The 27,709-nt window shown below is 39.1% G+C and overlaps 1 protein-coding gene across 2 annotated transcripts; it reads left to right on the forward strand.

The window, feature by feature from the left end:
* The first annotated feature begins 12,140 nt into the window (after window positions 1–12,140).
* On the forward strand, window positions 12,141–26,751 carry dusp7 (dual specificity phosphatase 7). 2 transcript variants are annotated; one of them, XR_007035477.1, is made up of 4 exons: window positions 12,141–14,960; window positions 17,337–17,765; window positions 21,484–22,249; window positions 25,962–26,751. XR_007035477.1 is itself a non-coding variant. In XM_047348065.1 (3 exons), the coding sequence occupies exons 1-3, from the start codon at window positions 14,552–14,554 to the stop codon at window positions 21,798–21,800; spliced, it is 1,155 nt and encodes a 384-aa protein (XP_047204021.1). In that variant the 5' UTR covers window positions 12,141–14,551; the 3' UTR covers window positions 21,801–25,837. The 2 variants fall into 2 exon arrangements, 1 of the variants encoding a protein (XP_047204021.1); XM_047348065.1 differs by lacking the exon at window positions 25,962–26,751 and having other exon boundaries at window positions 21,484–25,837.
* Window positions 26,752–27,709: the final 958 nt, after the last annotated feature.

Here is a 27,709-nt window from a genome sequence, read left to right on the forward strand (position 1 = left end):
TGGTGGTGTAATTTCTTAATACTATGCCTGTATAGTTTTGGAATTTAACCCAACATTAACATAGCAATGCAAATAGGTTTTTCAAAAAACCTACAACTGGCGAATAGACCTCCTTAAGGGTTTACTGGTACTGGTTTACTTAAAAACAATCCTGGGTTTTCTACAGAATTGACCCACCACCAAGATGCATACTAACAGAACATCGAGAGGCTTGATGTATATTTTGCGATATAGATTTTGATGTTTGTAAGAAAAAGGCTTCTGGCCACACCCTGTGTATGTATTATGAACCTCTATGGTTTTTCTGACTTCCTTCAAGCCCTTCATTTCACTTACAAAGGGACTTGCTTCATCATGGCAAACAAACTACAACAGTGGGCTGCTCTCCATGGAGCACATGAGAAATTCAAATCATCTTTACAATTAGACTTTCTGTAGAGAAATATTATTAACTTACCTTGTTCAAATTGTTATAGCCATTATTAATCAGTTATTGTAACTCATAGTTAATCAAACCAGGCAGGTCGATGGCATTGGACAGGACAGCCATTACCCCCAAAGTGCACTGGATCCATTTTGGCATGTGATCCGACAAAATATAGGATTATCTGTAGTAATTAGAACAAATTGAATTAAATAGACCCGTGCAGACCGCTCACGATTCCCCGCAACCGTTCCTTCGACTGTTTAACTTAGATAGACCAGGAGTCTACTTTGATCCAACCTATGCTGCATTTTGACGTTATTATCATGAATCAGACGGGAAGTGAGCCACATCGGCAAAGTACAATACAACTGCTTTGGGGAAAATACAAACTGAAATGGCCAAATCACAAACATTACAAAATTCCCGATCGCATTGGTTTGCAAATAGTTTCATCTGAGTAATTTTCTTGATGGATGACAAGCAATTGATTGTTGAAGTGGAGAACAGAACTGTTTTATATGACACGTCACATCCTTCTTACAGAGACAACAACCAGAGGCAAAAAGCATGGATCGAGATAGCAGAAGTTGTGGGAATTATTTGTGCGTATGAAATATTGCGTTTATAATAGCCCCTTTTCTACCAGAAGCACCGGGATTTAAAGTCCCATGTTGTGTTTTACCCAGGTAAAAGTAATCCGGGTAATTTGGGTGCCTTCTGTTTCAATGCTTTAGAAAGGCCACAGACCATTTATTTAAATCAGCCTAATGACGTATGGGAAAGTTATGAAGAAAACTGCACTATACCTTCAGTTCAATGGATGGCTATACTCCTTTACTCCCTTTAAAAGACTCTTAGCTAATACAAAATTTTTTCTTTCAACTGACAAATAATAGTAGATGATAAGCAGCTTTAGAGGGTTACAGTTACAATTACAATTAAATCCTTCCAATATTACTTAAGTTGCAATGGATCCATAAGCAGAAAAAGTTTAAATCATTTTACAATAATTGTTTTACCAAGCTGCATCTGGCCAGAGTTGTTGCTTTACAACTGCATGATTCATTTACAATAACTACTAAACACTGATTAACACTCTTATTTTTCTTTTACTATTGTATTAATCAGGTAAACTCATATCAGATATCTACAGCACAAACAGAAAAAGGTCTTAAGTAAAAATTTTATTTTTTAGAATTAGAATCGGCCTAATCATAACTAAATATTAGTATAAAGTAGAAGATGCGCGACAGTGGAGTAGACGATGGTGGGACACAAGGGTGAAGAGGATCCCTGGGAGCTTTTGGGAAACTGCATCCAAACCTGGAACTGTGGTCTCCTCCTGCAGAGCTGTCTGCATAAAACCATGAAAATGAAAAATAATAAAGGGTTCACAATCCACTGGGTTTGCTTGAAAAGACAATCTTAGGGAAATGTGTGTTTTTTATGTACAACGAAAAGTGAAGGAGCTGTGCTTGATCATTAAGGGATACTCCACAAAAATATTTTTCTTACAGTTTATAATGAATGCCTAAAATGTTAAATATGTTCTACAAAAAATATTTATAAATTTAAATTCTGGTACTTGCCGTTATTCACCACATACCTACTAAACGCTTTCAGCCACCAATCCCTCTCTAATTGCCCTGATAGCTTAGTTTAGCTTAATTTAGCTCCGCTGCTCCAAAAACTCAGAAAGCACATTTCAAAGTAGGCTCATAATCTTAAAGAACTGATTGCACAGATAACGTTTTGAGGTCTACTTTCTTGCTTAAACTTCATAAAACTGCATTTTGTACAAATTAATGGTTTAAAATGGATACATTTGTTTACTCATCTACACCCTTACTGCTGCTGGTGGCGCTATGCCTTGCTGCACACAACCCTTTAACAATCCCAGGGAAATCTGGAACCTCCCACAAACCAGAACATCCTCCAAGCTCTACTTCGAGGTCTTCCATGACGATCGAGATCCTTATCCTATGGCTAATGCTGAGTCTGGGGACCCTATGGAGAAAGCACAGTTTAGACAGTATCCAGTATCTTATGCTTTAGGTCATGTTTCATATTTCATAGTCATTCTTCACCACAACAAACCATAGCAGCTCCCACATTACTGAAGATGAGGTCCTAATTTGTCTTGTCATGTCCTGCTCTATCCTGTTATCACTCCTGAACAAGACACCAAGATGCATGAACTCCTTGAGCCAGAGATGACCCATACCTGAAGGGAACTGTCCAACTTTCTCTGTTTTAGCACTTTCAGTCTCATCTTTAAGTAGTTTCATTTCTGCTCTACTAGAAGGTCAGGGTATTGAAATCCATCTGTTCCTTCACAAGACACAGAAGTAACAGGTCCAGGTAGGAAATCTACCCATCTCTTTCTCTAGTGATACTCTCCTATAGGTCTGCCCCAGGGTCTTCTCCCCTCCCCTCCTAATCAGATGTCCAAATCAGCTCAGAGCAGCTCTACTCCCAGCTCTGTTTGTATTATGAAGCATACCTCTAAAGGGCAATGCAGATTGTTCCTCAGTTTTAGGTTGTTTTAAACGCAAGAGTCTTCATAATCGTTTTTGTAGCCCTAGAGCAAAATGTGCTTCCAACAGAGAAACTTCTAATGGATGTTTGAAGAGAAATCCATCTTCCTTACCTGTGTTGTTACTTTCATGGATAATATTTGTAGCAAAGGTCAGCACTATGTCTTTTTTCTTTGTCGCTATATGGCAGCCACAGATCAACTTGATGCATTCCTAATAAAACGGTCTTTTTGTCCCAACAGCTTGTGACGGGCTTTGAGACATTGCCTCTATTTCTATTATTTATTTTATTATTTATTTGAGATTTTTACATTTTCTGGGTTTAAAATATAACGTTACATACCTTTTTCACAATACCCCATACCTGTTAGCTCTGGTTCCAGTTAGGGGATAATTTAAAAAAAATGTTCAGACTCTCCTGGAAAATGTTAAAGAATGTCAATAATTAGTCCTACCCTCTAGACAGGATAAAAATACTTAAAATGTCTTTTGGTTCCTACATATATATATAAGAAATTTCGTAAATAGCAAAGCAAAAACAAAAGTGAATTTTTCACTATGAGGTGGAAAATATGTATTTTTAAAATGGTGGGATACAGATATAGAAGTCTGGATTAAAACTCAGGGAAAGTAATATATTTTCAAAATTTAAACACAGACTAAATAAATATTTTTAAACATTTCAGGCCCCAAAATGTGACACAGATGTGTTCCTACAAAGAGGGAATCAAATATGTGCTTTCGGTGCATAAAAATACTTTACTAGGTAAAGTACTTTACTTTATGAGGTACAACTGTCCAACTGTTTGTTAACGCAAATTTCTAATCAGCCAATCACATGGCAGCAACTCAATGCATTTAGGCATGTAGACATGGTCAAGACGATCTGCTGTAGTTCAAACCGAGCATCAGAATGGGAAAGAAAGGTGATTTAAGTGACTTTGAACGTGGCATGGTTGTTGGTGCCAGACGGGCTGGTCTGAGTATTTCAGAAACTGCTGATCTACTCGGATTTTCATGCACTACCATCTCTAGGGTTTACAGAGAATGGTCCGAAAAAGAGAAAATATCCAGTGAGCAGCAGTTCTGTGGGCGCAAATGCCTTGTTGATGCCAGAGGTCAGAGGAGAATGGTCAGACTGGTTCGAGCTGATAGAAAGACAACAGTAACTCAAATAACCACTCATTCAAATCAAGGCATGCAGAAGAGCATCTCTGAATGCACAACATGTCGAACCTTGAGGCAGATGGGCTACAGCAGCAGAAGACCACACCGGGTGCCACTCCTGTCAGCTAAGAACAGGAAACTGAGGGTACAATTTGCACAGGCTCACCAAAATTGGACAATAGAAGATTGGAAAAACGTTGCCTGGTCTGATGAGTTTTGATTTCTGCTGCGACATTCGGAGGGTAGGGTCCGAATTTGGCGTCAACAACATGATAGCATGGATCCATTCTGCCGTGTATCAACGGTTCAGGCTGCTAGTGGTGGTGTAATGGTGTGCGGGATATTTTCTTGGCACACTTTGTGCCCCTTAGTACCTATTGAGCATCGAGTCAACACCACAGCCTACCTGAGTATTGTTGCTGACCATGCCCATCCCTTTATGACCCCAGTGTACCCATCTTCTGATGGTTACTTCCAGACAAATCTGCAGCATCTGTGTGATGCTATCATGAGGAATGTTTCCAGTACCTTGTTGAATCTATGCCACGAAGGATTAAGGCAGTTCTGAAGGCAAAAGGGGGTTCTACCCGGTACTAGCAAGATGTACCTAATAAAGTGGCCGGTGAGTGTATAGTTCTAGTTTAAGTATGTACTTTAAACTTGAAGAAACCTGATTGTCATGGAGAGGGTTTGCCTGAATTAGTCACTAAATTGTGTGTACTGTATATTAACATTTTCAGCGGAAATCATTATACACAAGTTACAGGTTAATCAGTATTTTTGTATTACTCTGTCAGTGTTTGCTTATGTCTGATCGAATAAATGTTTGAAATTAAAGAGCATAGAAAAACACAGATATGTGATACATTTTCTAAGCCTGTTTTATGCGTTGAGAACCTGCATGTTTGAGGGTAAAGGAAGAAGTAGTGGAATTGCCAGCATTTGTGTGGGTGAGGGGTGGGCCCCTCACTCAATCACTCCAGGTGATTGGGTTTAAACCACAGCCTGCTGCTTTAAAGAGACCGCAGACCAAAGGGAAATGTGGTCTGCAGAGATGGTTTGTTCAAGAACTTCTTCAAAAAGAAACATGAGCTAATTCATTAGCTGAATTGATTTATTCAGGATAATGTGTGACAAATCCTCTGAAATGAGGGTGAATTACATCTACATCTGCTGTTGTAATGAACATGTACGTTTCATATTAAGAACAGAAATTTTTTAACCCTTGAGGCTTTGATGCTGACTTTTCTAAACACCAACTGTAATTTTCCAGAGATATGAGCTGATATTCTGCTTTAGAAATCTTCGGTTTAATATTGTTCGAATGTAAAAAACTCCAGATATATTAGAATGATCCGATATAGTGGTAAGTGTAACAACCTGATTGGTTTTAAGGACGGCTTCCCAACCAAACTAGGTCCAGTGCCTCAGACTGATGGTGGCATATGGAAACCTATAATTAATTTACATTATGAGTGCCATGTTTTGAAGATTAAAGTTTCTGAGTATTTCTACTCTCCAAGATAGAAATGCACATGTGGACAAAATTGTTGGTACCCCTCGATTAATTAAAGAAAAACCCACAATGGTCGCAGAAATAACTTGAATCTGACAAAGGTAATAATGAATAAGAATTCTATAAAAATGGACAGATGAAAGTCAGACATTGCTTTTCCAACATGCTTCAACAGTATTATTTAAAAAAATAAACTCATGAAACAGGCCTGGAATAAAAATGATGGTACCCCTGAAAATAATGTGACCAAAGGGAAATGTTAAATCAAGGTGTGTCCATTAATTAGCATCACAGGTGTCTACATTCTTGTAATTAGTCATTAATCAGCCCCTATATATAGGGCTACAGGTAGTCACTGTGCATCCAGTTCATTAAATTTACAACCCAATCAAATAGTCAAATACATTCACAGTCCAGCCTGAATATAATACAGTATAGTCAGATTTAGTTGATTATTCAATGACACTTTGTTAAAAGTTATTTCTCTACCGAAGCCCGACTAATTACATCCAATCATTGACTTTTTCACAAATCCCTCTGTCTGACCAACCATGTCGTGGCAGTAGGGAGGGACCACTTTGTTCTAACAGGAAGAAATATTCGTCAGAACCAGGTTCAGTGTGAGCAGAAAAATGAAAAGGAACCCGTACTTTCTATGAACAAGAAGACCAAAGAGAATACACATAGGTAATGGCGGCAGCATCTCTGTCAGTGCCATTAATCTTCTGTGTGTGGGAGACAGAGAAATGCTGGTCAGAACTTCTTTCTAAGGAAAAGAGAAACAAATTAATGGCAGCGCTAGCTCTGTCAATGGCTCCATTCATAAAAGGTAGACAGCCAGATGCAGAAACACTAGAAGTACTTTCTTTGGAAAAGAGAAACAAAAAGAGTACACATATTTAATAGCAACAATAGCTATGTTAGTCGCTTTATTCCGCAAAGACACACAGAAGTACTGGGCAAGGACTACCTTCTATTAGAAAGTATTATTGTATATGCAACATTGTCTTATATATGCTTTTTCATGTATAAAAAAATCCACTAGAAATATTATCTGGAACACAGCCCAGCTAGAACCTATAAAAAAGGCTCTCTGCTCTCTGCCTGCTTTCTTCTCCTGCACACATCAATACATTTTCAAACCAAACATGCTGTTTTATGGTGATTTTGTTTTGTGTGTTTTGGGGGAAATGTAAAAACATAAGGAATATTATGGAGTAAACATAAGGAATATTAATATTACTGTAATTCAGTTCAATTCAGTTTATATAGCGCCAATTCACAACATGTCTCAAGGCACTTCATAAAAGTCAGGTACATACATTCCAATTAATCCTAACCATTGAACAGTGCCGTTAGATCCAGTTATTTATTCAAATTGGATAAAAAGTTTTTCTATCTAAGGAAACCCAGCAGATTGCATTGAGTCAGAGATTTGTAGCATTCCCTCCTCCTGGATGAGCATGTAGAGACAGTGGACAGTCACTGGCGTTGACTTTGCAGCAATCCCTCATACTGAGCATGCATGTAGCGACAGTGGAGAGGAAAAATTCCCTTTTAACAGGAAGAAACCTCCATCAGAACCAGGCTCAGTGTGAGCGGCCATCTGCCACGACCGACTGGGGGTTTGAGAGAAAGAACAGAGACACAAAGAGAATAAAGAAGCACTGATCCAGGAGTAGTCACGCTTGAGTTTTATTAACTTTTCTCTACACTACCTCTTCAAAAACTGTCATTTCTCCTCGTCCGATGGCCAATTAGTGAACAGCAGTCTGTTCAAGTTGCATGTAGTCCCTACTTAGCCCTAATCATACCTGCTACTGAATAGGTCCCAAAAAAGCAGGTACAGGGCCAGAAAAAACTGTAATGGAAATGCTCGCAAAACAGGCTGAGTGGAGTGGTGCTGGCCTAAGTAGAGCCCGTGAAAAAGGGGCAATAGTTGATGGAAGCCTGGTAGTGTAGAGAATAATATGTAGATAGGTTGTTGCCCTGCACTGCATCCAGGTTCCTCAACAGATGTTTAGAACACAAAAGAGAGAGAGTAAAACTCAGAGGAAAAGATGTTTTAAGGACCTAATAACATGGCACTGTGGTGGTTATCTGACTATTAAAAACTTACTGTTTTTTTTTTTTTTAAAGGACCAATTAAAATCCAGTCCACCAGCCCTGGTCTACACCAGGCGAACTAGCTCGCACTCACATGGTCATGACTTCATTTGGGGCTTCACAGTTTCCACAGATGAACAATAGGGAGTTATATTTACTATTATCTTCAACATAGGGACAGCTTGAGGGAAGCTCACGTGCCACACAACCGTTTTTGAAACACAGTTAAGGACTAATTTTCAGTTGATAGAGAAAAAAATATTATTGTACTCCAGACTTTCTTCATTTATGAACTAGATCTAAGTCAAAAGGAACCCTGATTAAACCAAAGGCAAATTGTGTGTTATTATACAATGAAAAATGTATTGAGGAGAAGATGATACATATGAGTACAGTCAGACACTGGGTCGTTGAAAATACAAACAATTGGTGAGCATTGCTTATTTTTCTCCAAATGAATGACGATAATTTGGTTAAGTAATGAAGTGAAATTGTGGAAAAAGACAAAAACACACACACACCCTTTCTCAGAGAGCCTGTTGTTGTCCATGAAGGGAGTGGAAACACAAGAGCCCTAAAGTTTAACCATGTGTCCGAGTGTGTTTGTGTGTAAGTCACTGGAGGGGATAAAGAGCCATTGTCTGCAGCTGGTGCATCTCCCTACTCCTCCTCTGTGCAGCTGTGAGGAAATCAAACGCTCTTCTTTTCCTCCTCTCTGCCTCTGTCACAACCTACTGATGCCTTATTAGGTCATCCATGGTGATGTGTAGTGATGGTTTGTTTAGAGTAGTAGGCAAACCGCCAAGCTGTTACATATGGAGGAATATCCTACATGGTGCCATCATGACGCCCACCTTCGATATGAAATGTACAAGAATATATCTTTCATGATAAACAGTTGTAAATAGAACTGATAATGAAACCTTTGAATTATAGTAAGAAAAAACAAGCAGTTTCTGAGATAATAAGTAGATGACAAATCATTACATTTCAAGGTCCCTGTCAACACAAAATATTACAGATTTTTTATTACAGATCACTATGTCACCCTAAGCATTAGGTCCTACTGGTCATTATTGATGTATGTTGCCTTGGTATTCTGTATAATGTAAAGATATGTTTTCTTTTTTTTACCAGATACTCTCCAGTTTGTTGTAATATTTGTCCTACTAATTGTTGATTTCAGCTGATTGTGAATTATGTTCTATAATTCAAATTATAGTATGAACAAATATAAGAACAGCTTTGAAATGTCATTTTTTTCTTCCAACCCTTCTTGCCATGCGCGTTCATTAATTATTTAGCCCTATTGTAGTAGGAGGGGCAGCATCATGCTGCATGTTCCAGAGAACAGTCAATGTAAAACTGGGTGTTACTATGTTTTTAATAACAGGACAAAATAATTAGATCTGTCATTGTAATCTTCAGACATAAGTGTGACTACATTACTAAAACAGCATTCTCTGTGTGTATAAAATAGATCCATATTTTAACTTTGAGATTTTGAAAGGCTTCCAAAATTCCAAATCCAGCATGTTCTATGACCAGCTGAATAAAAGCTAATACAGATTGGCTTTTCTGTGAAACATTTAGCCTTCATGTTATCTGCTGAAAGAGGTGCTCTCTCATGCAGCCTGAATGAACCACAGATACGTCTTGATCTATTGTAAACAATACAGTTTTCTGCTTTTTTTTAAACCTCTTCTTCCCTCAATAACAGATTCCACCCTGAAGAGTGTTGTTGGCACAATCTTGTTATGGTCAATTAGTTTATTGAAGAAAATATCTGTTTTTTTGAGTTTCCAACTGGTCTCACTCATCAACACAGCATTTTTGTCCGCACAACTGGAGCTCGCTGTTTATATCTTGTCTTTTTTGGACTGTTCTCTGTTAGATTCACTGTTTCTGTCCAACAAACCTGAATTATGACTGTGGTATAATACTCTTCAGATAATATCTGCATCTGAGGGGTTGTACTAAGGCCTCTTCAATTTGACGAAGTCCTTCAATACAAACCTTTTTGTGACTATTTTGGTTTTAGCATTCCTATACAATCTTGAATAGTATGAACTAATACAAAATTAGCTTTTGGAAATGACCAACCTGGATAAATTTGGAAAAAAACTGTATAAGCATGGGAAATAATGTGTAATTCCAGACACTGTTGTTACTATCAGTTTCAGTAAGAAAAATTTATTTTCCGAAAAATAAGCTCATACAACAAGCTTCTTTTTGCTTGGATTAGATGTAGAAATCAAAGATAAAGTCACAATATGATCCATGTATGGGTTATTAATGTTGTGAAACCTTGAAATGTTGGTTTAAGCCATTATCTGTGATGTTATTTGTTTTCCTAAAAAACATGGAAAGCGCTTTTGTAAAGGAAAATCCAGTGTTCATTTACCACCAAACCTACTACAGGTCCTTCTCAAAATATTAGCATATTGTGATAAAGTTCATTATTTTCCATAATGTAATGATGAAAATTTAACATTCATATATTTTAGATTCATTGCACACTAACTGAAATATTTCAGGTCTTTTATTGTCTTAATACGGAGGATTTTGGCATACAGCTCATGAAAACCCAAAATTCCTATCTCACAAAATTAGCATATCATTAAAAGGGTCTCTAAACGATCTATGAACCTAATCATCTGAATAACGAGTTAACTCTAAACACCTGCAAAAGATTCCTGAGGCCTTTAAAACTCCCAGCCTGGTTCATCACTCAAAACCCCAATCATGGGTAAGACTGCCGACCTGACTGCTGTCCAGAAGGCCACTATTGACACCCTCAAGCAAGAGGGTAAGACACAGAAAGACATTTCTGAACGAATAGGCTGTTCCCAGAGTGCTGTATCAAGGCACCTCAGTGGGAAGTCTGTGGGAAGGAAAAAGTGTGGCAGAAAACGCTGCACAACGAGAAGAGGTGACTGGACCCTGAGGAAGATTGTGGAGAAGGGCCGATTCCAGACCTTGGGGGACCTGCGGAAGCAGTGGACTGAGTCTGGAGTAGAAACATCCAGAGCCACCGTGCACAGGCGTGTGCAGGAAATGGGCTACAGGTGCCGCATTCCCCAGGTCAAGCCACTTTTGAACCAGAAACAGCGGCAGAAGCGCCTGACCTGGGCTACAGAGAAGCAGCACTGGACTGTTGCTCAGTGGTCCAAAGTACTTTTTTCGGATGAAAGCAAATTCTGCATGTCATTCGGAAATCAAGGTGCCAGAGTCTGGAGGAAGACTGGGGAGAAGGAAATGCCAAAATGCCAGAAGTTCAGTGTCAAGTACCCACAGTCAGTGATGGTCTGGGGTGCCGTGTCAGCTGCTGGTGTTGGTCCACTGTGTTTTATCAAGGGCATGGTCAATGCAGCTAGCTATCAGGAGATTTTGGAGCACTTCATGCTTCCATCTGCTGAAAAGCTTTATGGAGATGAAGATTTTATTTTTCAGCACGACCTGGCACCTGCTCACAGTGCCAAAACCACTGGTAAATGGTTTACTGACCATGGTATCACTGTGCTCAATTGGCCTGCCAACTCTCCTGACCTGAACCCCATAGAGAATCTGTGGGATATTGTGAAGAGAACGTTGAGAGACTCAAGACCCAACACTCCGGATGAGCTAAAGGCCGCTATCGAAGCATCCTGGGCCTCCATAAGACCTCAGCAGTGCCACAGGCTGATTACCTCCATGCCACGCCGCATTGAAGCAGTCATTTCTGCAAAAGGATTCCCGACCAAGTATTGAGTGCATAACTGTACATGATTATTTGAAGGTTGATGTTTTTTGTATTAAAAACACTTTTCTTTTATTGGTCGGATGAAATATGCTAATTTTGTGAGATAGGAATTTTGGGTTTTCATGAGCTGTATGCCAAAATCATCCGTATTAAGACAATAAAAGACCTGAAATATTTCAGTTAGTGTGCAATGAATCTAAAATATATGAATGTTAAATTTTCATCATGACATTATGGAAAATAATGAACTTTATCACAATATGCTAATATTTTGAGAAGGACCAGTATATGCAGCTTGTTACTCTAGTTCAGCCATGACCCTGCAAACATTGGACGTCCATTGATTTCTTTCTTTAATGGCTATTTCAACCCTTGTCAGTAATTAGCCCAGACAAATACAATGAAAGCTGGACTTTAGAAGGTCATATGCCCTGCCCAAATTTGGCCCAAACAAAGTCTCGTTTGACTTCCTTCATTTTTTAAACTTTAATTTTAAACCACGTTTTTATGTTATTTAGATAAAAGACAATTTCAGAATTTTCCTCAAGGAGATCTGCTATGCTACTGTAAATGAGAACATTGTTTTATTGAATAAAAATCAAGTTATATAAAAGAAGACATTAACATTAATGAATTTTGCATACAGCCTTTTTTTAATATACATGGTGCATAAAGACAATAAAGCAAACATTTACAGAATATTTACCACAAATGTTTATATTTAAACATCAAAAATTGATTGACTCTGGAAGATGGGACATTATTGAAATGAAAAATAACCTAAATCTTTTTTTTAATCCACAAAAGTAGAAGCTGATGTGACACATAAAAATAAACTGGGTGTTTTTGCTGTGTAATATGATAAGGTATGTCTGAATCTAAAGACACATTTCAAACATAAGTAGCAGAAAAACAATCATTTGATTATGTGATTTGTTCTGTTAGTGTAGAGAATAAAAGCTGCTTCTCAGTGAGAAATGTTTACAGTCATTTATTTAAGAGTGTAACGTGTGGAGGTGTATGTAGTGGGTGGCCTGAGTGAGGGTGTTCAGAATACGAAAGAAAAAACTGGTAATTGTGCTTTAGTAAGTACATGTTCACAAGGCACATAGTTTATTTTCTCTTTGTGTGATTTAAGAAGAAAACTAAACTCTGCATTGTAACGAGATTAGGACCCCAGAGTAGGAGTATTAGAGCTGTAGATGCACATGCAGCTACTCAAGGCTTTAAATCTGATAAACTAAACACAAAACATACAGGTACTGTCAATACGTTTTTTATTGTTAAACTAAGAAACTTGATTCATTATGGAAACAAAAACTATCATGTTGAATTTAACACCAGTAACGCATTTCCGAGAAGTTCAGATAGGAGGAAAAAATTTACTTTTGTGTGGCTCGTTCTGAAGCATTAATATTCCTTAAATCGAACCAGTCCATTGTAGTTCTGGCTGTCGGTTTAGGGTCATTGTCCTGCTGGAAGGTGAAGGAACCCAATCTTAAATTTCTGCTGTCTCAAACAGGATTTCCCTGTTTTTATCTCCATACATCGTAGTAGCTACCCTCTCCTATCTGAACAGAAGTCTTCCCACAGCATGATGCTACCACCACTACACTTCAACATGGTGATGGTAAGCTCAGGGTAATGAGCAGTGTTACTTTTCCACCACAGATAGTGTTTTGTATGTAGGCCAATAAAGCTAAAGTAGGATCAGAGCTGACTAGGACAACTTTTTCCACATGTCTGCTTTGTCCCCTACACAACTTGTGACATACTGCAAATAAAACCTTCATTCCTTCAACAACAATTGTCTTCTTACCACACTTTCATAAATGGCAGATTAGTGAACAGTGTCAACAGATTCCCCACCTAGGCTGCTCCTCTGAAGCTCCTCCAGAGCTACCATGGGGCTCTTGGCTGCCTCTGCAATTAATCCTCTCCTCGCCTGACTTGTCAGTTTAGGTAGATGACCATGTCGTAATAGGCCAAACTCATTTTCCATCTTGAAGTCTAATGGATAGAGCAGTGTTGTGTGCGATGTTTAAAGGTTGAGACATTGTTTCCATAAAAGCCAGATTTGTGGCATGCATGACTAATACTTATTGTGTCAACAGATTCCCACACCTGAGGTATGGATCGTTTCAGATATTCATTTATGAAAAATGTAAACCCATCATTTGCCTTCCACTTCAGTCATCTGCTACTTTGTGTTGGTTTATTGTAAAAGAATACAATAAAATGACTAAATCTGCAAGGGAGTGGTGTAAACTGCACTTCTGTAAATGCAGACTTGAAATATACCCTATTTAAACAAAACATCATGACACAAAAAAATTCAATCTTGACGCTTACAGAGTCGTCTAGGATCAAATAATTATCTCAGAATTTGATCAGGATTAGGTTCATCAAAAATATATATGAATATACCAATTTCAGCTAGGATGATCAGAAGCATGAATCAGATTATAATTTCTGTGTATGAATGGATGCTGAGTGATTAAAGTCGCTTGAATCTCTGCACCTTTAAATTTCTCAGCTCCTCCCTCTCCTCAGTGACAAGCCTGCAGAGCTGCTTCTTTAATGCATCCAGAGGAAATGACAAACTAGAGGCGCTCTGTGGCCAGGCATATCAAATAATATCACTGATCCTGGGCTGTAGCCTCAGCCGCTCAACCCATACTCACATGTGAATCCGCTAACTGGACACCTGCGGCCCCGCTCGTTACTTTGCGGACTCTCGGGGGCTGGAGCGGACTCGCTGAATGGACGTCGATGGGCTGGACTGATATCCACTTCAGTCGGACCGAGCAAGGGAGCGAAAGAGAGCACTGCATGTTCAAGTTTCCTGCTCCAAGCAGAGGAGCATCGCTGTGTGCGTGTTGGATGCGTGTGGAGGTGCGTGTTGGGTGCGTTGCGCCCGCAGGAGCAGCAGCAGGAGCGGCGGTGGGAAGCGAAGTTTAGCGCCGTGATTTTATTATTTTTTCGTTCCCTCTCCTTCAATTTTGTTGTGTCGCTGTTATGTCCCAGAGGTGGACAGGTGGGTTAACGTTTCCCCGATGAAAACGGATCATCTGTGCAGAGGCTCAGTGATCGTGACTGTGATGATGATGTCGAGTAAGAGCGTGGAGTGGCTGCAGGACGAGCTGGAGTCCGGGACCGGCGCGCTGCTGCTGCTGGACTGCAGACCCCATGAGCTGTACGAGTCCTCGCACATCGAGTCGGCCATCAACCTGGCCATCCCGGGCCTCATGCTGCGGAGGCTGAAGAAGGGCAACCTCCCCATCCGCTCCATCATCCCCAATAATGAGGACAAGGACAAATTCGTCAAGCGGTGCAAGACAGACGTGGTGCTCCTGTACGACGAGGCGACGTCGGAGCGACACGAGTCCGGGCTGGGGAGCTCCGTGATGGGGCTGCTGCTGCAGAAGCTGCGGGACGACGGCTGCAAAGCTTTCTACCTGGAGGGTAAGAGGTTTCCTTACATGCGCTTAATTCATAAAATTATCATTTGTGTGGAATTTCTGCCAGATTTGATGTTCATGTCACATTGAACACATATGGTACGAGTCTCTAATTTAACATTATTTATCTGCGAACTGAAGCTGTCAACTAGAAACGAGTCTCTTACACCATGGCCTCTTCATTATCAAATACACTAGAATGACTTTGAACTGCCTTCAAACTTTGACGCGTCGCGCTACCAATCAGTCATCCTTTATTCCTCTAGAAATACAAACCCTGAATTTATTCCAAAACTATAAACTCCTCACAAATGCGTTTCCAGTTTTTTATCCGGGTTTAACGCCGTGTGTTTAGTAGAAATGGCCTCGCCATGTTGTGCTCTTTCAGGAACCTTTTTTCATGAATGAAGAGAGAAACCCCAGGATCCAGAGGCGCTCTTTCAATTAATTCCTCCAACTCTACATTAAAATAGTAAAAAAAAAAACACAAAAAAAAACAGCAGTGTGCTTTAAACAGAGCAGATCTGAGTGTTTGTGAGCCGTGGATAATGGATCTGTTTGACGGGGAGTCACAAGCCTGGCTGCCATTCACAAAAAGTCCACTGAGCTGTGAAGTGTTGCCGAGCCTGACTGTCCTGATTCTCCGCAGGGCTCAGCTTTTCTCAATGGAGCGCGTCTGTCCGCCCTGTTTTCATGCTCATACTCTAGTAAATGACACGTTATTACTCTTTATCTGTCGGATCACTGTGACTGCAGAGACTGTTGTATACAGGAAGGTGAGAAACATAACTGCGCTGTCAGGAGAAATCTTGATCTTTGATTCGGATTCATCTGCAAACCCATATTATGATTTATGATTTGATGCACAGTCTCGAAAAATATGGATTTTTCTTTTATTACAAGTCTGGATAAATGTGAAGTTTGAGTTATCAAACTTTGTTCCTTATTCTGTAAAATATTTTAAAAACTGAACTTCTAGAAATGGTCTTTTGTCATTATCAAAACTTGAATGTTCAAATATGATTAATCATTTGTAGAGATGCACCGATCAGGCTTTTCCAGGCCAGTACCAATTTCTGGTATTTCTTGAAGTCCTACCTTTAATCTCTAACTCTGACTAATAGATTTTTCTTGAATGTTTGATTTATTAGAAATAAAAACTGTACTTTAAATAACCATTACTTAGCATAAGGTAATCCACCTCAAGTGTTTAAGTGTTATAAATCTGGTGTTATTTATTAAAGTTCAGTTCGGTGCCCAAATCAAAAGCTAGCTTCATCATCGTGGAACATACAGGTAAGAAAGCTCATAATGGTGAATATTTTGAGCTCACATGTCCAGTATTTTAAAAAATCTGGCAGAATTGTTTTAAAATTTGAGCCTGGAAAAGTATTAAATTTGATTTTATCCCTTTCCAGGAGTGGAATATATTGCAAAAAAGGAAATGTTTCCAGACTTTATTCCTTTCTTTGTAAAAGACAAATGTTTGAACTTCTAAAAATAAATACAGAGCTTTTTACATTGATTCATACTTAAATGACACCCTTTATCTTGTTTCTGTCAAACCCATTGATCATTTTTAGAGATGCACCAATCAGGGTTTTTTTTTTTTTCTTGGCTTATACAGATTTCCAGATCTCTTTCAGGTTTGACCTGACAATTCCCATTTCGAGAAATTTCAACTCTGACATATAGCGTAGAAAAAAATGATCACTGGTTCCTTGATAGTTGTAATAGCTTTGAATCCAGCAAAAAATGAAGGAGTTTGAAGGAATGAAGGACTTTTCATTATTTGATCTACTGATCACTGCCAAATAGGGGAAATTGGCCTATTCTGATGTCTGGACAATTGATTGGTCCATCAGTCTAATCATTTTGTTTGGTAGATTTAACCAAACAAGGACTGGGAATTTAGAGAACATGGTCATTTAAATATTGGGCTGTTTTTTTTTTTTATTTCTTTCGCTGAGAGGCACCTGAGTTTTAGCCTTGGTTCAACAACAGCAAGTTTAAAAGAGCTTGGAAAAGAGCCAGTGAAAAAAGATTGATTTAGAGGATCAACAATGTGAGGCCCGATAAGGTCAAAGGCTTTAAAAAACAAAGAGCTCAAAGATGGCTTTATAGTTTTTAAAATAAACATACTGCAAGGTGATCACTAAAAAGGATAACCAGATATGAGAACTGGATGCAGGTCTGGGGGTTACAGAAGAGGGAGATTAGGAATTTAGCCTGATATATTTGACTTTCTTTTCAAAGAAGCTCATGAACTTACACTTGTGTCCTGCAGAATGATTAGGTTGTCATAGATAATAAATTACATCTGTTAATGGATAAAAAGTATATTTAATATCTCACATTTACTGTTTGTTATCATCTTAAGGAGGCTTCAACAAATTCCAGTCAGAGTATCCAGAGCACTGCGAGACCAATCTGGACTGCTCGTGTCCCAGCAGCTCCCCGCCAGCCTCAGTCCTGGGCCTGGGAGGACTCCGCATCAGCTCCGACTGCTCGGACGGAGAGTCCGACCGTGAGCCGAGCAGCGCCACGGAGTCGGAGGGCAGCCCCCTCCCTAATAACCAGCCTGCCTTTCCCGTCCAGATCCTGCCGTATCTTTACCTGGGCTGTGCCAAAGACTCTGCAAACCTGGATGTGCTCAGCAAGTACAACATCAAGTACATCCTGAATGTCACGCCCAACTTGCCCAACATGTTCGAGCACGAGGGAGACTTCAAGTACAAACAGATCCCCATCTCCGATCACTGGAGTCAGAACCTCTCGCAGTTTTTCCCTGAGGCCATTTCATTTATCGGTAAGTGGAGGCAGAGTTTCTGCTTAAAGACCTGAACACATTGATCCATTTATTCTGAATGAGTTGGTGTGGCCAAAATATAGAAAAGTTGTCGTAAGGCACAATTACTGTTACAGATCAGACGCACGTGTCACATTTTTTGCTTAAAAACGGTGTATATAGGTGTCTGAGGTCACTAACAGACAGAAAACAAGCCATCCATTTGTTTTGAATGTTTCTGATTCAGTGAGCAGTTCAGATTTGCAGGGTGAAAGAACGTCACACTCTGAGCTCGGAGAGGAATAAATCCAGGCGCCTTATCTCCATTCCTCTCCAACTCTAACGTTAGATCATGCCATATTCAGGAGACTTTAAAAACAAAAGGTCATATCTTTTTTTAGCTGTTCATCTTTTGCTTTGTTAGGAACAGCCCCATATTCCTGAAAGTCATACATTTTTCTTATTCAGAGAAAAATGTGCTGTTAACGCTGTATTTAGGAATAGATTCATCTTCATAGTTTAAAATTAGTGCATATAAGTAGCAGTTTAAATGTTTCTCTGTAAAGAAACTATGGATTTGCAGCTGTCAGCAGTCGCATCCACTATGTGGTCTTTTATTAACCTGGGCCAGTAAAAAGTATTGACTTGTGACAGTAAATTTACAAATAGAAAGATTAATCCCAACCACTTATTGATGAACTGTAGACAGAGGGAATGTAGGCATTAGAGAGAAAAACTGCTCAGGCTTGCTTTGTGCACTGCTATGCTAAAGATTCTCCTCGGGGTATTTTGAATATAATGTGTATCTAAAAATCTCCAACATAAGATAAAAGAGTCAAAGTTGAGTGCTTCTGACGGCAGTTGCAACGAAAACTGCTCCGAAGGTGGGCTTTGGTACTGTAATTTTACTGTGTTTTGACTGAATCGTATCTCACTTCATTAGGACCACATAAAATGGTGTTAAATTTTGAAAATGGCCATAGTATGTAAGGACAGAAGGTTCTGCTGATCATAATGTGTATTCTTACTTTACATGTACAATTTACTGTACATTTTAAGACAATGTTCATTTTAAGTAGTTTTATAACATTAGGAAAACATGTTATTGGTTTACTATTACTGAATATTGTGATGTTGGTATCAGTTATGACTAACCCACAGCTTCCTCGCCCCACAACCCTAAAAATATACATTAATTGTTGCCGTCGAGGGTAATGAAAGTCTAACAGACTAAATATATTACCGACATGCCGAATTTGTATTCATGGTGCTGAAAATCTATAATCCATAAAATATTGCACCCTGGTAGGTCTTTGTAATTGCGGTATTTTTCACATTGATGTTACAAAGATGACTGAGATTCTAGTTTTAAGGAATGTCAACCAGTAAACATACTGGGCTCCTTCACAGCCTGGAAAACTCAGGAATTTCATTTTCCACATCTGGATAAGTATGGAAAAAGAAAACAGAGCATGGAAAAGTCTTTCTAATTTCACACTTTATTCCTTGTTTTATCCATCCATCCATCTTTCCCTCCCTTATATTCTGTTAGGTACTATATTATTATCTACTGACTTTTGAAGTTCGAGAATAAGTTTTTTAGTTTTTCTGACTCAAAAATGTCCAGAAGCTAAATAATATGGTCATCTCAGAGACCTAAATATATTCACTAAGTTGTGGTAAGTGCAGATAATATGATTTAAAAAAAGTTTAGTATTGTGCAAAGTTTTTATTAAATTAATATTTCCCTAAAAAGCTTTGCCACCCATGAGGCTGTTAAACTTTAAAAACTGCTAAGTTTTGAATAAAACACAGATATAGATTCTTTGAGAACAGCGTCAGATTGGAGATGTTTTCCCTCTTGTTCTGTTTTCTGTATTTTTCTTCATTCCCTCTGACTTTATTCCCTGGGAATGAATGGATTCCCTCTCCACTGAACTTTCTCGGCCATAGATTCTCCGGGGCACCTTTATAAAAACTAATAGATCTGCTTAGGTGGAAGTAAAGGTGACATATGGAAGACCAGGAGGTCGTGGCAGATTTGGGTCATGCTGATGTTAAATGGAGCTGTCTGGCCAGCTGTAATATGCAAGGATTACATCAGATCTTTTTGGTTATAGCAGGGTAATTAGGGAGATATGGATGTGACAGCACGCCATTGCTCTGAAGATACAAATTCCTTGAATAACTTAAAAATGTTGTAGGATGTAGAAAGATTGAGCAGTTATGTTTTTCTGGCAGTTAAGCATCTTGATAAATGGAGGATTCTGGCATTGTTGGGGTTTTAAAGCAGCAGTAATGCAACTCAGCCGACAGATCAGTTCCAGGAGATTAACCATTGGTTATTTATTCCACTTCTGAGCTTCTTGAGGATATTCCACGTCTCCTGATGATGATTTTTACGTCCCTCTCCTCTCCTCTCCTTTTTTTTTTTGTTTTTTTGTTGTTGTGGAAAGTGAGCACACGTCTCGTATTAATTTAATTTGGCATCAGCTTGTCTGCCTGAGTTCACGAGCCAACTGACCTCAATCCTCCAACAGGAGATGCAGTCAGAATGCAAGGAGAGGCTGAAAGAAAGGAAGGAAAGGAGCACTTAACTCTCGCTCTAATGGCCTCTGGATGTAAGTGCAAGGGCTCGAAACTGATAGGTGGATGGGTGCAGCCGCTTAATAATGTAGGACTTTTTTTTTATTCACAGTTTGCTACAGGCGGCAAGCTGGAAGGGCACTCGTGCTCTCTGTTGTCATTGAGAAAAGCTGTTGTGAGCTGTATGATTAAGATATAACAAATAAGTAATAATTATAACATTTTTAAAAAGAACAGATATTTTTGATGTCATATGTTTCTCCTATGCATATAATACCAATCCTTTCTAATAGAGGGACATATTTGTCGTTCACTTTTTCAAAGATTCCCAGTAAATCTAAAAATGTACCAAAACAGTACAAACTGGGGACAGTCACAAAGTCTGTCAGTAGCTACGTTTATTTATTTTTTATTAGGAAGGGGACATTTCAGAGCCAGAAAATAACTGAGTCAAAAGTCACCTTATGTGTTTCCAAAATAAAAAAAAAGAGTAGAATTTATAATCAATTTATTTATTTTTATGACCATTTGTGACTATTAACTAATCTGACTATTAATTGTGTTATTAATTTCAGCTGGTGCTAAAGGTTATCACAGATGTGTTAATATATAACATTTATTCCTATTTTGATTTATAACAATAAGCAAAAGTACAGAATAAACACTCACTACATGCAGTCAATTTGATTTGTGTAATTTCTTTAGAGTTGATGTTTACAAGAAGCAATCTGAACAAATTTGTCTCTCTTGTAAGCGAGGACACAGTGCAGCAGCCCTCTTTCAGCCAGCTGACTGGCAGTGTGCAGTAACAGTTGGAGGAGGGGCAGCACCGCGTTACTCTGTGCTCTTTATGGCCAGAGAAAACTCAAACTGTCACGGCCGTGGTCTGAGTCAAATAGTACTTTGTATTAATTATCAGAAGGTATCAGAGTATTTATTTTATGTATTGGTAATTGATTAAGTAATCATCCAACCTTACAAGGAAGGAATAATGTATCGATCTGGACATGATCCTTTTCCCTCACATAAACAATATTAATAATTTAATTTTAATATATAAAATAAATCCTTGATTTCAATTTAATCTTATTGTCATTTTCATGGTTTTCTCTCTTTTTTCCTCCATTATTCTCCTCCTCTGCACCCTTCCCAGACGAGGCTCGTTCCAAAAAGTGTGGCATCCTGGTCCACTGCTTGGCGGGGATCAGCCGTTCGGTCACCGTCACCGTGGCCTACCTGATGCAGAAACTCAACCTATCACTCAATGACGCCTACGACTTTGTCAAGCGGAAAAAGTCCAACATTTCCCCCAATTTCAACTTCATGGGGCAGCTCCTGGACTTTGAGCGGACGCTGGGCCTCAACAGCCCTTGCGACAACCGCTCGACCTCCCCGCAGCGCGACCAACTCTTCTTCACCACCCCAACCAATCACAACGTGTTTCAGCTGGACACACTGGAGTCCACTTGAAAGTATGACTCGAGACTGTCCCCACCCCTTCTCTTCTTTAAGAGGTAGGAGGTAACAAGTGGCTGCACTTGGAGATAAGCAGCCGGTTTTATTGAAAGTTTTTCGCCTTCTGAGGCTCCTCGTTCAAGAGCCTGGCGGCAGAGCTGCTCTAGAGCGACGGGAGGGGTCACTGAAGCCAAGTTTAAGAAGATGTGAGAGGAGTTTCTTTAACCCAGAGTGGGGAACTGTGGGTGTACACCTGAGTTGTCGTTGACATCGAGGCTCGACTGAGTTGACTGAACGGCCGCAGCTTAATACAAAGATAGGAACATGGAGGATCCACAGAGATGACAGCATTGCCTCTATCATGCTGAGCTGGTGGTGTCTTGTGGAAAATCTGGGATTTACTTGCTCTACTGAACGTAGAGTGTTTTTCAATACCAAGGAATTAACACACACACTTAAAAAAAGTATGTAAGTTTGTACTGTATGTATGTTAACATACATAGCAGGACATGTATGAGAAGTTCTTAACAAATTCAATATGTCTATATGCATTTTTGTATATTTTTATGTACATTTACGCACAGATCTGTACCTTTTTATATAAATATATGCTCTTTATCTTTGTCCAAAAACAAAGTGAATCAATCTTAAAATGGCTTAAGAGATTGAGAAACTCAAGAAAGAGAATGGTTGTTCGAGGATTTGTTTTTTTCCGACTCATTTTTAATGCAGTTTGCACAGATGTGTAGCCGTAGACATGTTGGCACTTGATGAAGAGGCATTCAGAGAGGAGGAGGAGGGGCAGAAAGAGGAGAGGCCAGTCCCAGGCTGCGACGAGTCCTGATAGCTGCACAGTGCGGTGAGGAGGAATTGGGGATCAGGAGTCGCGAACAGAGGCCTCTGAGGTCGGGGTCTGGGTGAAGGTTGGAAGTGTGATGGTCCTTCTTCCCTCTCCATATAACTGTTTGAGGAGGAGCTAAGGGTTGTGTCCACCAGCGTGTCCAAAATACCTTAGTCATCTCAGTTAGAAACCAAACTCTGAACTCCCTTTGTTATTGCATCACAGCAGTTGTCTTCACAAGCTTGATTTGCCAAAACTGGTTTCTGCCAGCTCAAACATTTTTTTAAATCTTTTAAGAAACTTCACTGAGAGGTTAGGGTTGACATGAGAGCATAAGGAGGGAGCATTAACGGTTTTTAACTTTTTGGGCACCTTGTCATAGAGGTCCCACACTTGCCAAAAAGGACACCAGGAAGAGGGACTGTAGGTGTAATCTGGTGTTTTTGTTGAGGACTGAGACCGACGTCAGTGATAGACTGCACTTAACTGTCCCTTAACTGCATTAAGGGTCAGCAAAGGAGAAGGCTCTTAGCAAGGATCAACCATTTCATTAGAGATAGTTTTAAGCCTTGGCTATATCACAACAGATATATATTAATAATGAAAAGGGAATTTATATATTGTAGGTATTTAACAAATTGATCTTGTTTTGTATACCTGAGCATGCTGTGGTGCTGTGTGCTCTCTAACAGTCTGTGTAACCAAGGGGTTGGTTGTTGCTTTATAATGTGGGAGGACTTTTTGTTTTTTGTTGCTGTTTTTACTGATCACAGCAGCATGCAATACAAGGTATAGATGGTTTTCTGGGGCAAAATGCACTTCTGCTAAACTAACAGGAAGTGTGAAATGAATTCAAACAAAAGGTAGAGAGTTCTGTAATAATACAGAGAAAAACTCAATTTGGACAAAAGGATATTAGCATACACCATGTCACTCAGCTTAAGGTCTTAATATAATCATATTTAAATTTAGATCAAAAGAATAAAATAAAGCAGCTATTTGTGCTCTAGCTTTTAATCTACCAAATGTCAAATTTAGTGACACAGCTAGGTCTATTTAACCAAGGACAAACATAGTCTTTGTGATCATGGAGTCATTCTTAAAGCACATTGGTTATAGAGATGCACCAATCAGGTTTTTCACAGCCAGTTCCAGTTTTTGATTTCTGAGGTCTAACTTGCCAGTGACAGTTCTGACCAATTACCGTTTTTTTTTTCTTCCAGGAACTATGACAGATTAAAAAGAAAAAAATTATAGAAGATTAATTTGCTCCATCCAGTTTCCCACATGAACTGTGGTACTCAGGCTTTCTTATCAATGTGCTCTTTCCATTACAACAGAATAATAAAGGTAGACTGCAAATGGAGCTAAATATCCTACAAACACCTATAAAAATAGTTGTCCCTGATTAGTTTATATTCTAAATTAGAGATGTCTTCTTAAATATAAAATAATCCATTTGTAAAACCAAGTCACTATTTAGAGTTGAAATTGACATTTTCCTATCCAAAAACGATAGTTTACTGGCTGTTATTCTACAGCTTTTTCTTTATTTTTTCCTTTCAAGCAGCTGGGCTTTCTTGATGTAATGTTTAGTAAGTTAAAAAAATTTACATTACTATAAAAAAAAGAGGTTAGGTCTCTGTTTTGATGTTTTTTATAAATAGGAAAAAACCCTCTGATTTCTCATTATTTGACCTGCAGGTCACTGATCAGAACCAATCAAATGAAAATTGACCCTATTCCATTCTCTGGCCTGACCAATTGGTGCATCTCAAATAAATGTATTTCTAGTTGGCAAAAAGTAAAGTGTAACCTGTTTTGATTAAAAATGATTCAGAAATACATTTCATGAAGCCCAGTGTGTGACATAAGTAGAATCAGACATAATTGGTTATGAAAGTGCAGATGTGGACAGGGTCAAAACAGAAACAAAGGTTTATGTCTCTGTGAGGAACAGCAGTTGAATCGCTCCGTTGGTTTAAGCTGGCCTTATATTATCTTTCTAACTTGTTTCTAATGCTGACTGTTCAATACTCTTGTAATCACACTTGTTAAAAGACATTTCTCTGTTTTTTTGAATAGGAACATGGTAACCGTAGATGGGCATGCTGCCTTCTTTCCGTTACGGGTCACACGAGGTCCTCTTTGTTATATATAAATATCAGAACACCTTGTTTTGCAGGATTTTGTACATCTTAGACATCAATGTTTTTAAATTCCTCTCCCTTTGTATGATATCTGCTCTGTATAACTGTTCAAGATCCAGCTGGATCATGAGCTTTTGGACTGAAGTAACATTTCACCTGGGGCGAGTGTGTCCAACATCAGAGGCCATTGCAAACACACACACATGCACCCAGACCTTTACACAGCCAGAGCTGTGCTTCAGCATGCCAATACATGTCTCAACACCCAGCTTAAATAATTACAAGGGTTTTCTTTTCACTATGTTTTGATATAATGTGCTTTATGCTATTCCTGTGGCCTTTCAATATGAATATACTGTATAATCTCAGTATATGTATACGTTTTGAATTTATATGCAAAGTTCCTCTCATATTACTAAAACAATACGACCGAGGTTCCTTGTTTAGATTCATATCCCATTTACAGTAAAACAATAAGCAGCGAGAACTTGATCATTTGAACCCAAGGACTATATTTTAAAACGCAGCTTTTCTATTTAAAGAGAACACAGTTTATTTCAACCTGCTTTATTCTTGGGGGGGTTCAGTGTGTTTCTAACATCAAAGAGAAATTGAGTCATTTTCTCTGTTTGTAAATTTGCAAGATCATGGGAACGGACGTTTCTGTGTCCTTTAAACTTGTAGCTACAGTACATGTGCTTGCGAGGGGCAGGTGGTGTTAAAAGGAGAGCAGAGAAGAGGAAGGAGGTGAATGAGTCGGTAAATGTTACCTCAGTGAGGAATTCTTCAGGGATATTTTTTTTGTTATTTTCTTTTATGACAATGCATCTTGCATTGTGTTACAGCTTAAAAGTCACATTGAATAACTGTTTTATTTTGCGCTATAAGCGGTTTAAAAAAAAAAAAAAGATGCAATCTGTCAGACGGGCATGTTAACCGGGGCAGTTTACCTTTCTGTCTACTGAGAGAAATATGATTGACCCTACGTAGTGTACAATGTATGGAAGCAACTCAAGACATGTTTATACAGCAAATAAATCTTGAAATATTTTTTTCTTTAATGTCTTTTCCTGTTATTTTTGACCACCAGGTTTATTTAAAAATATTGGATCATTTTGGATTGAGACAAATGGATATCTTAAACACTTTACATTTAACTGTAACCTTTCTGCTCCTTTCTACCAGTTCAAGAACTGCAAATGTGCACATAAAATGATGGCAGCGATGGAGAGAGAATAAGACTGAGGAACTGAAAGGAGGAAAAAGAGCCTCCAAAAAACATCACGCTGTCTATAAATATATCTGCTCTTCTCTCCTTGTCTCTTTCTGCGATGCCCTCTTGCTTCTTCTTCCCACTACAACTGCTTGCCTTGGCTTTGGCAATGATTTCAGCTGTTGCATAACCAAGTGAGCCTTTTAATTCATAGTAATTTGAGAGCGGATATTACACTAACAGTGGTGGTGAAATAAAGGAAATGAAAGCCCCACCCTGTTTGAACAGCAATTACACTAGAAGCTGAAGGATTGAGCTTCCTGGCAACACAATGCAAGGGTTTCCCACACATTTATCATCCAGCCCTTGTCCATGTAATAGGAATTGTTTCCAGTGCCATTTCCTATAATACCATTTCCATGGTAAAAAAAAATAAGCATGAAGCTTCAGGCTGTGTTACAAAAAAGGTGCAAGATTTATTACATATTTGCTGCTCTCAACAAGGTAATCTAGTTTTGGATAATTGCATAATTCTTTATGTGAAACTCAGGTTAGGATGTAGCTATTTTGAGGTAATTATCCACACCAAAAGACCACATGCTAAAACTCATTGTGCTTAAAGGGTTTTATGTGAAAATCATTGTGCCTAATCACCTCTGAGCGCCTTTAGAGACCTGTGTGAACCATGTGTTGATAGAGTGGTGGTGTTTGGCTGTATAAGTAAAATTTTAATCTTATAGTCTGGGTGTGCTTATAGTTGAAAGTACATATATACATACAGGTCCTTCTAAAAAAATTAGCATATTGTGATAAAGTTCATTATTTTCCATAATGTCATGATGATAATTTAACATTCATATATTTTAGATTCATTGCACACTAACTGAAATATTTCAGGTCTTTTATTGTCTTAATACGGATGATTTTGGCATACAGCTCATGAAAACCCAAAATTCCTATCTCACAAAATTAGCATATCAATAAAAGGGTCTCTAAACGAGCTATGAACCTAATCATCTGAATCAAGGAGTTAACTCTAAACACCTGCAAAAGATTCCTGAGGCCTTTAAAACTCCCAGCCTGGTTCAACACTCAAAACCCCAATCATGGGTAAGACTGCCGACCTGACTGCTGTCCAGAAGGCCACTATTGACACCCTCAAGCAAGAGGGTAAGACACAGAAAGAAATTTCTGAACGAATAGGCTGTTCCCAGAGTGCTGTATCAAGGCACCTCAGTGGGAAGTCTGTGGGAAGGAAAAAGTGAGGCAGAAAACGCTGCACAACGAGAAGAGGTGACCGGACCCTGAGGAAGATTGTGGAGAAGGGCCGATTCCAGACCTTGGGGGACCTGCGGAAGCAGTGGACTGAGTCTGGAGTAGAAACATCCAGAGCCACTGTGCACAGGCGTGTGCAGGAAATGGGCTACAGGTGCCGCATTCCCCAGGTCAAGCCACTTTTGAACCAGAAACAGCGGCAGAAGCGCCTGACCTGGGCTACAGAGAAGCAGCACTGGACTGTTGCTCAGTGGTCCAAAGTACTTTTTTCGGATGAAAGCAAATTCTGCATGTCATTTGGAAATCAAGGTGCCAGAGTCTGGAGGAAGACTGGGGAGAAGGAAATGCCAAAATGCCAGAAGTCCAGTGTCAAGTACCCACAGTCAGTGATGGTCTGGGGTGCCGTGTCAGCTGCTGGTGTTGGTCCACTGTGTTTTATCAAGGG

Source organism: Girardinichthys multiradiatus, chromosome 20 (assembly GCF_021462225.1).
Source record: "Girardinichthys multiradiatus isolate DD_20200921_A chromosome 20, DD_fGirMul_XY1, whole genome shotgun sequence".
NCBI classification, from domain to species: domain Eukaryota; kingdom Metazoa; phylum Chordata; class Actinopteri; order Cyprinodontiformes; family Goodeidae; genus Girardinichthys; species Girardinichthys multiradiatus.

What these genes read in the sequence shown, in the direction of transcription:
- dusp7 (XM_047348065.1), top strand. Translation starts at nt 14,552, where the DNA reads ATGAAAACGGATCATCTGTGCAGAGGCTCAGTGATCGTGACTGTGATG. An exon ending in CAAAGCTTTCTACCTGGAGG is followed by an intron (nt 14,961 to 17,336) that starts GTAAGAGGTTTC and finishes TATCATCTTAAG; the next exon opens with GAGGCTTCAACAAATTCCAG. An exon ending in TGAGGCCATTTCATTTATCG is followed by an intron (nt 17,766 to 21,483) that starts GTAAGTGGAGGC and finishes CACCCTTCCCAG; the next exon opens with ACGAGGCTCGTTCCAAAAAG.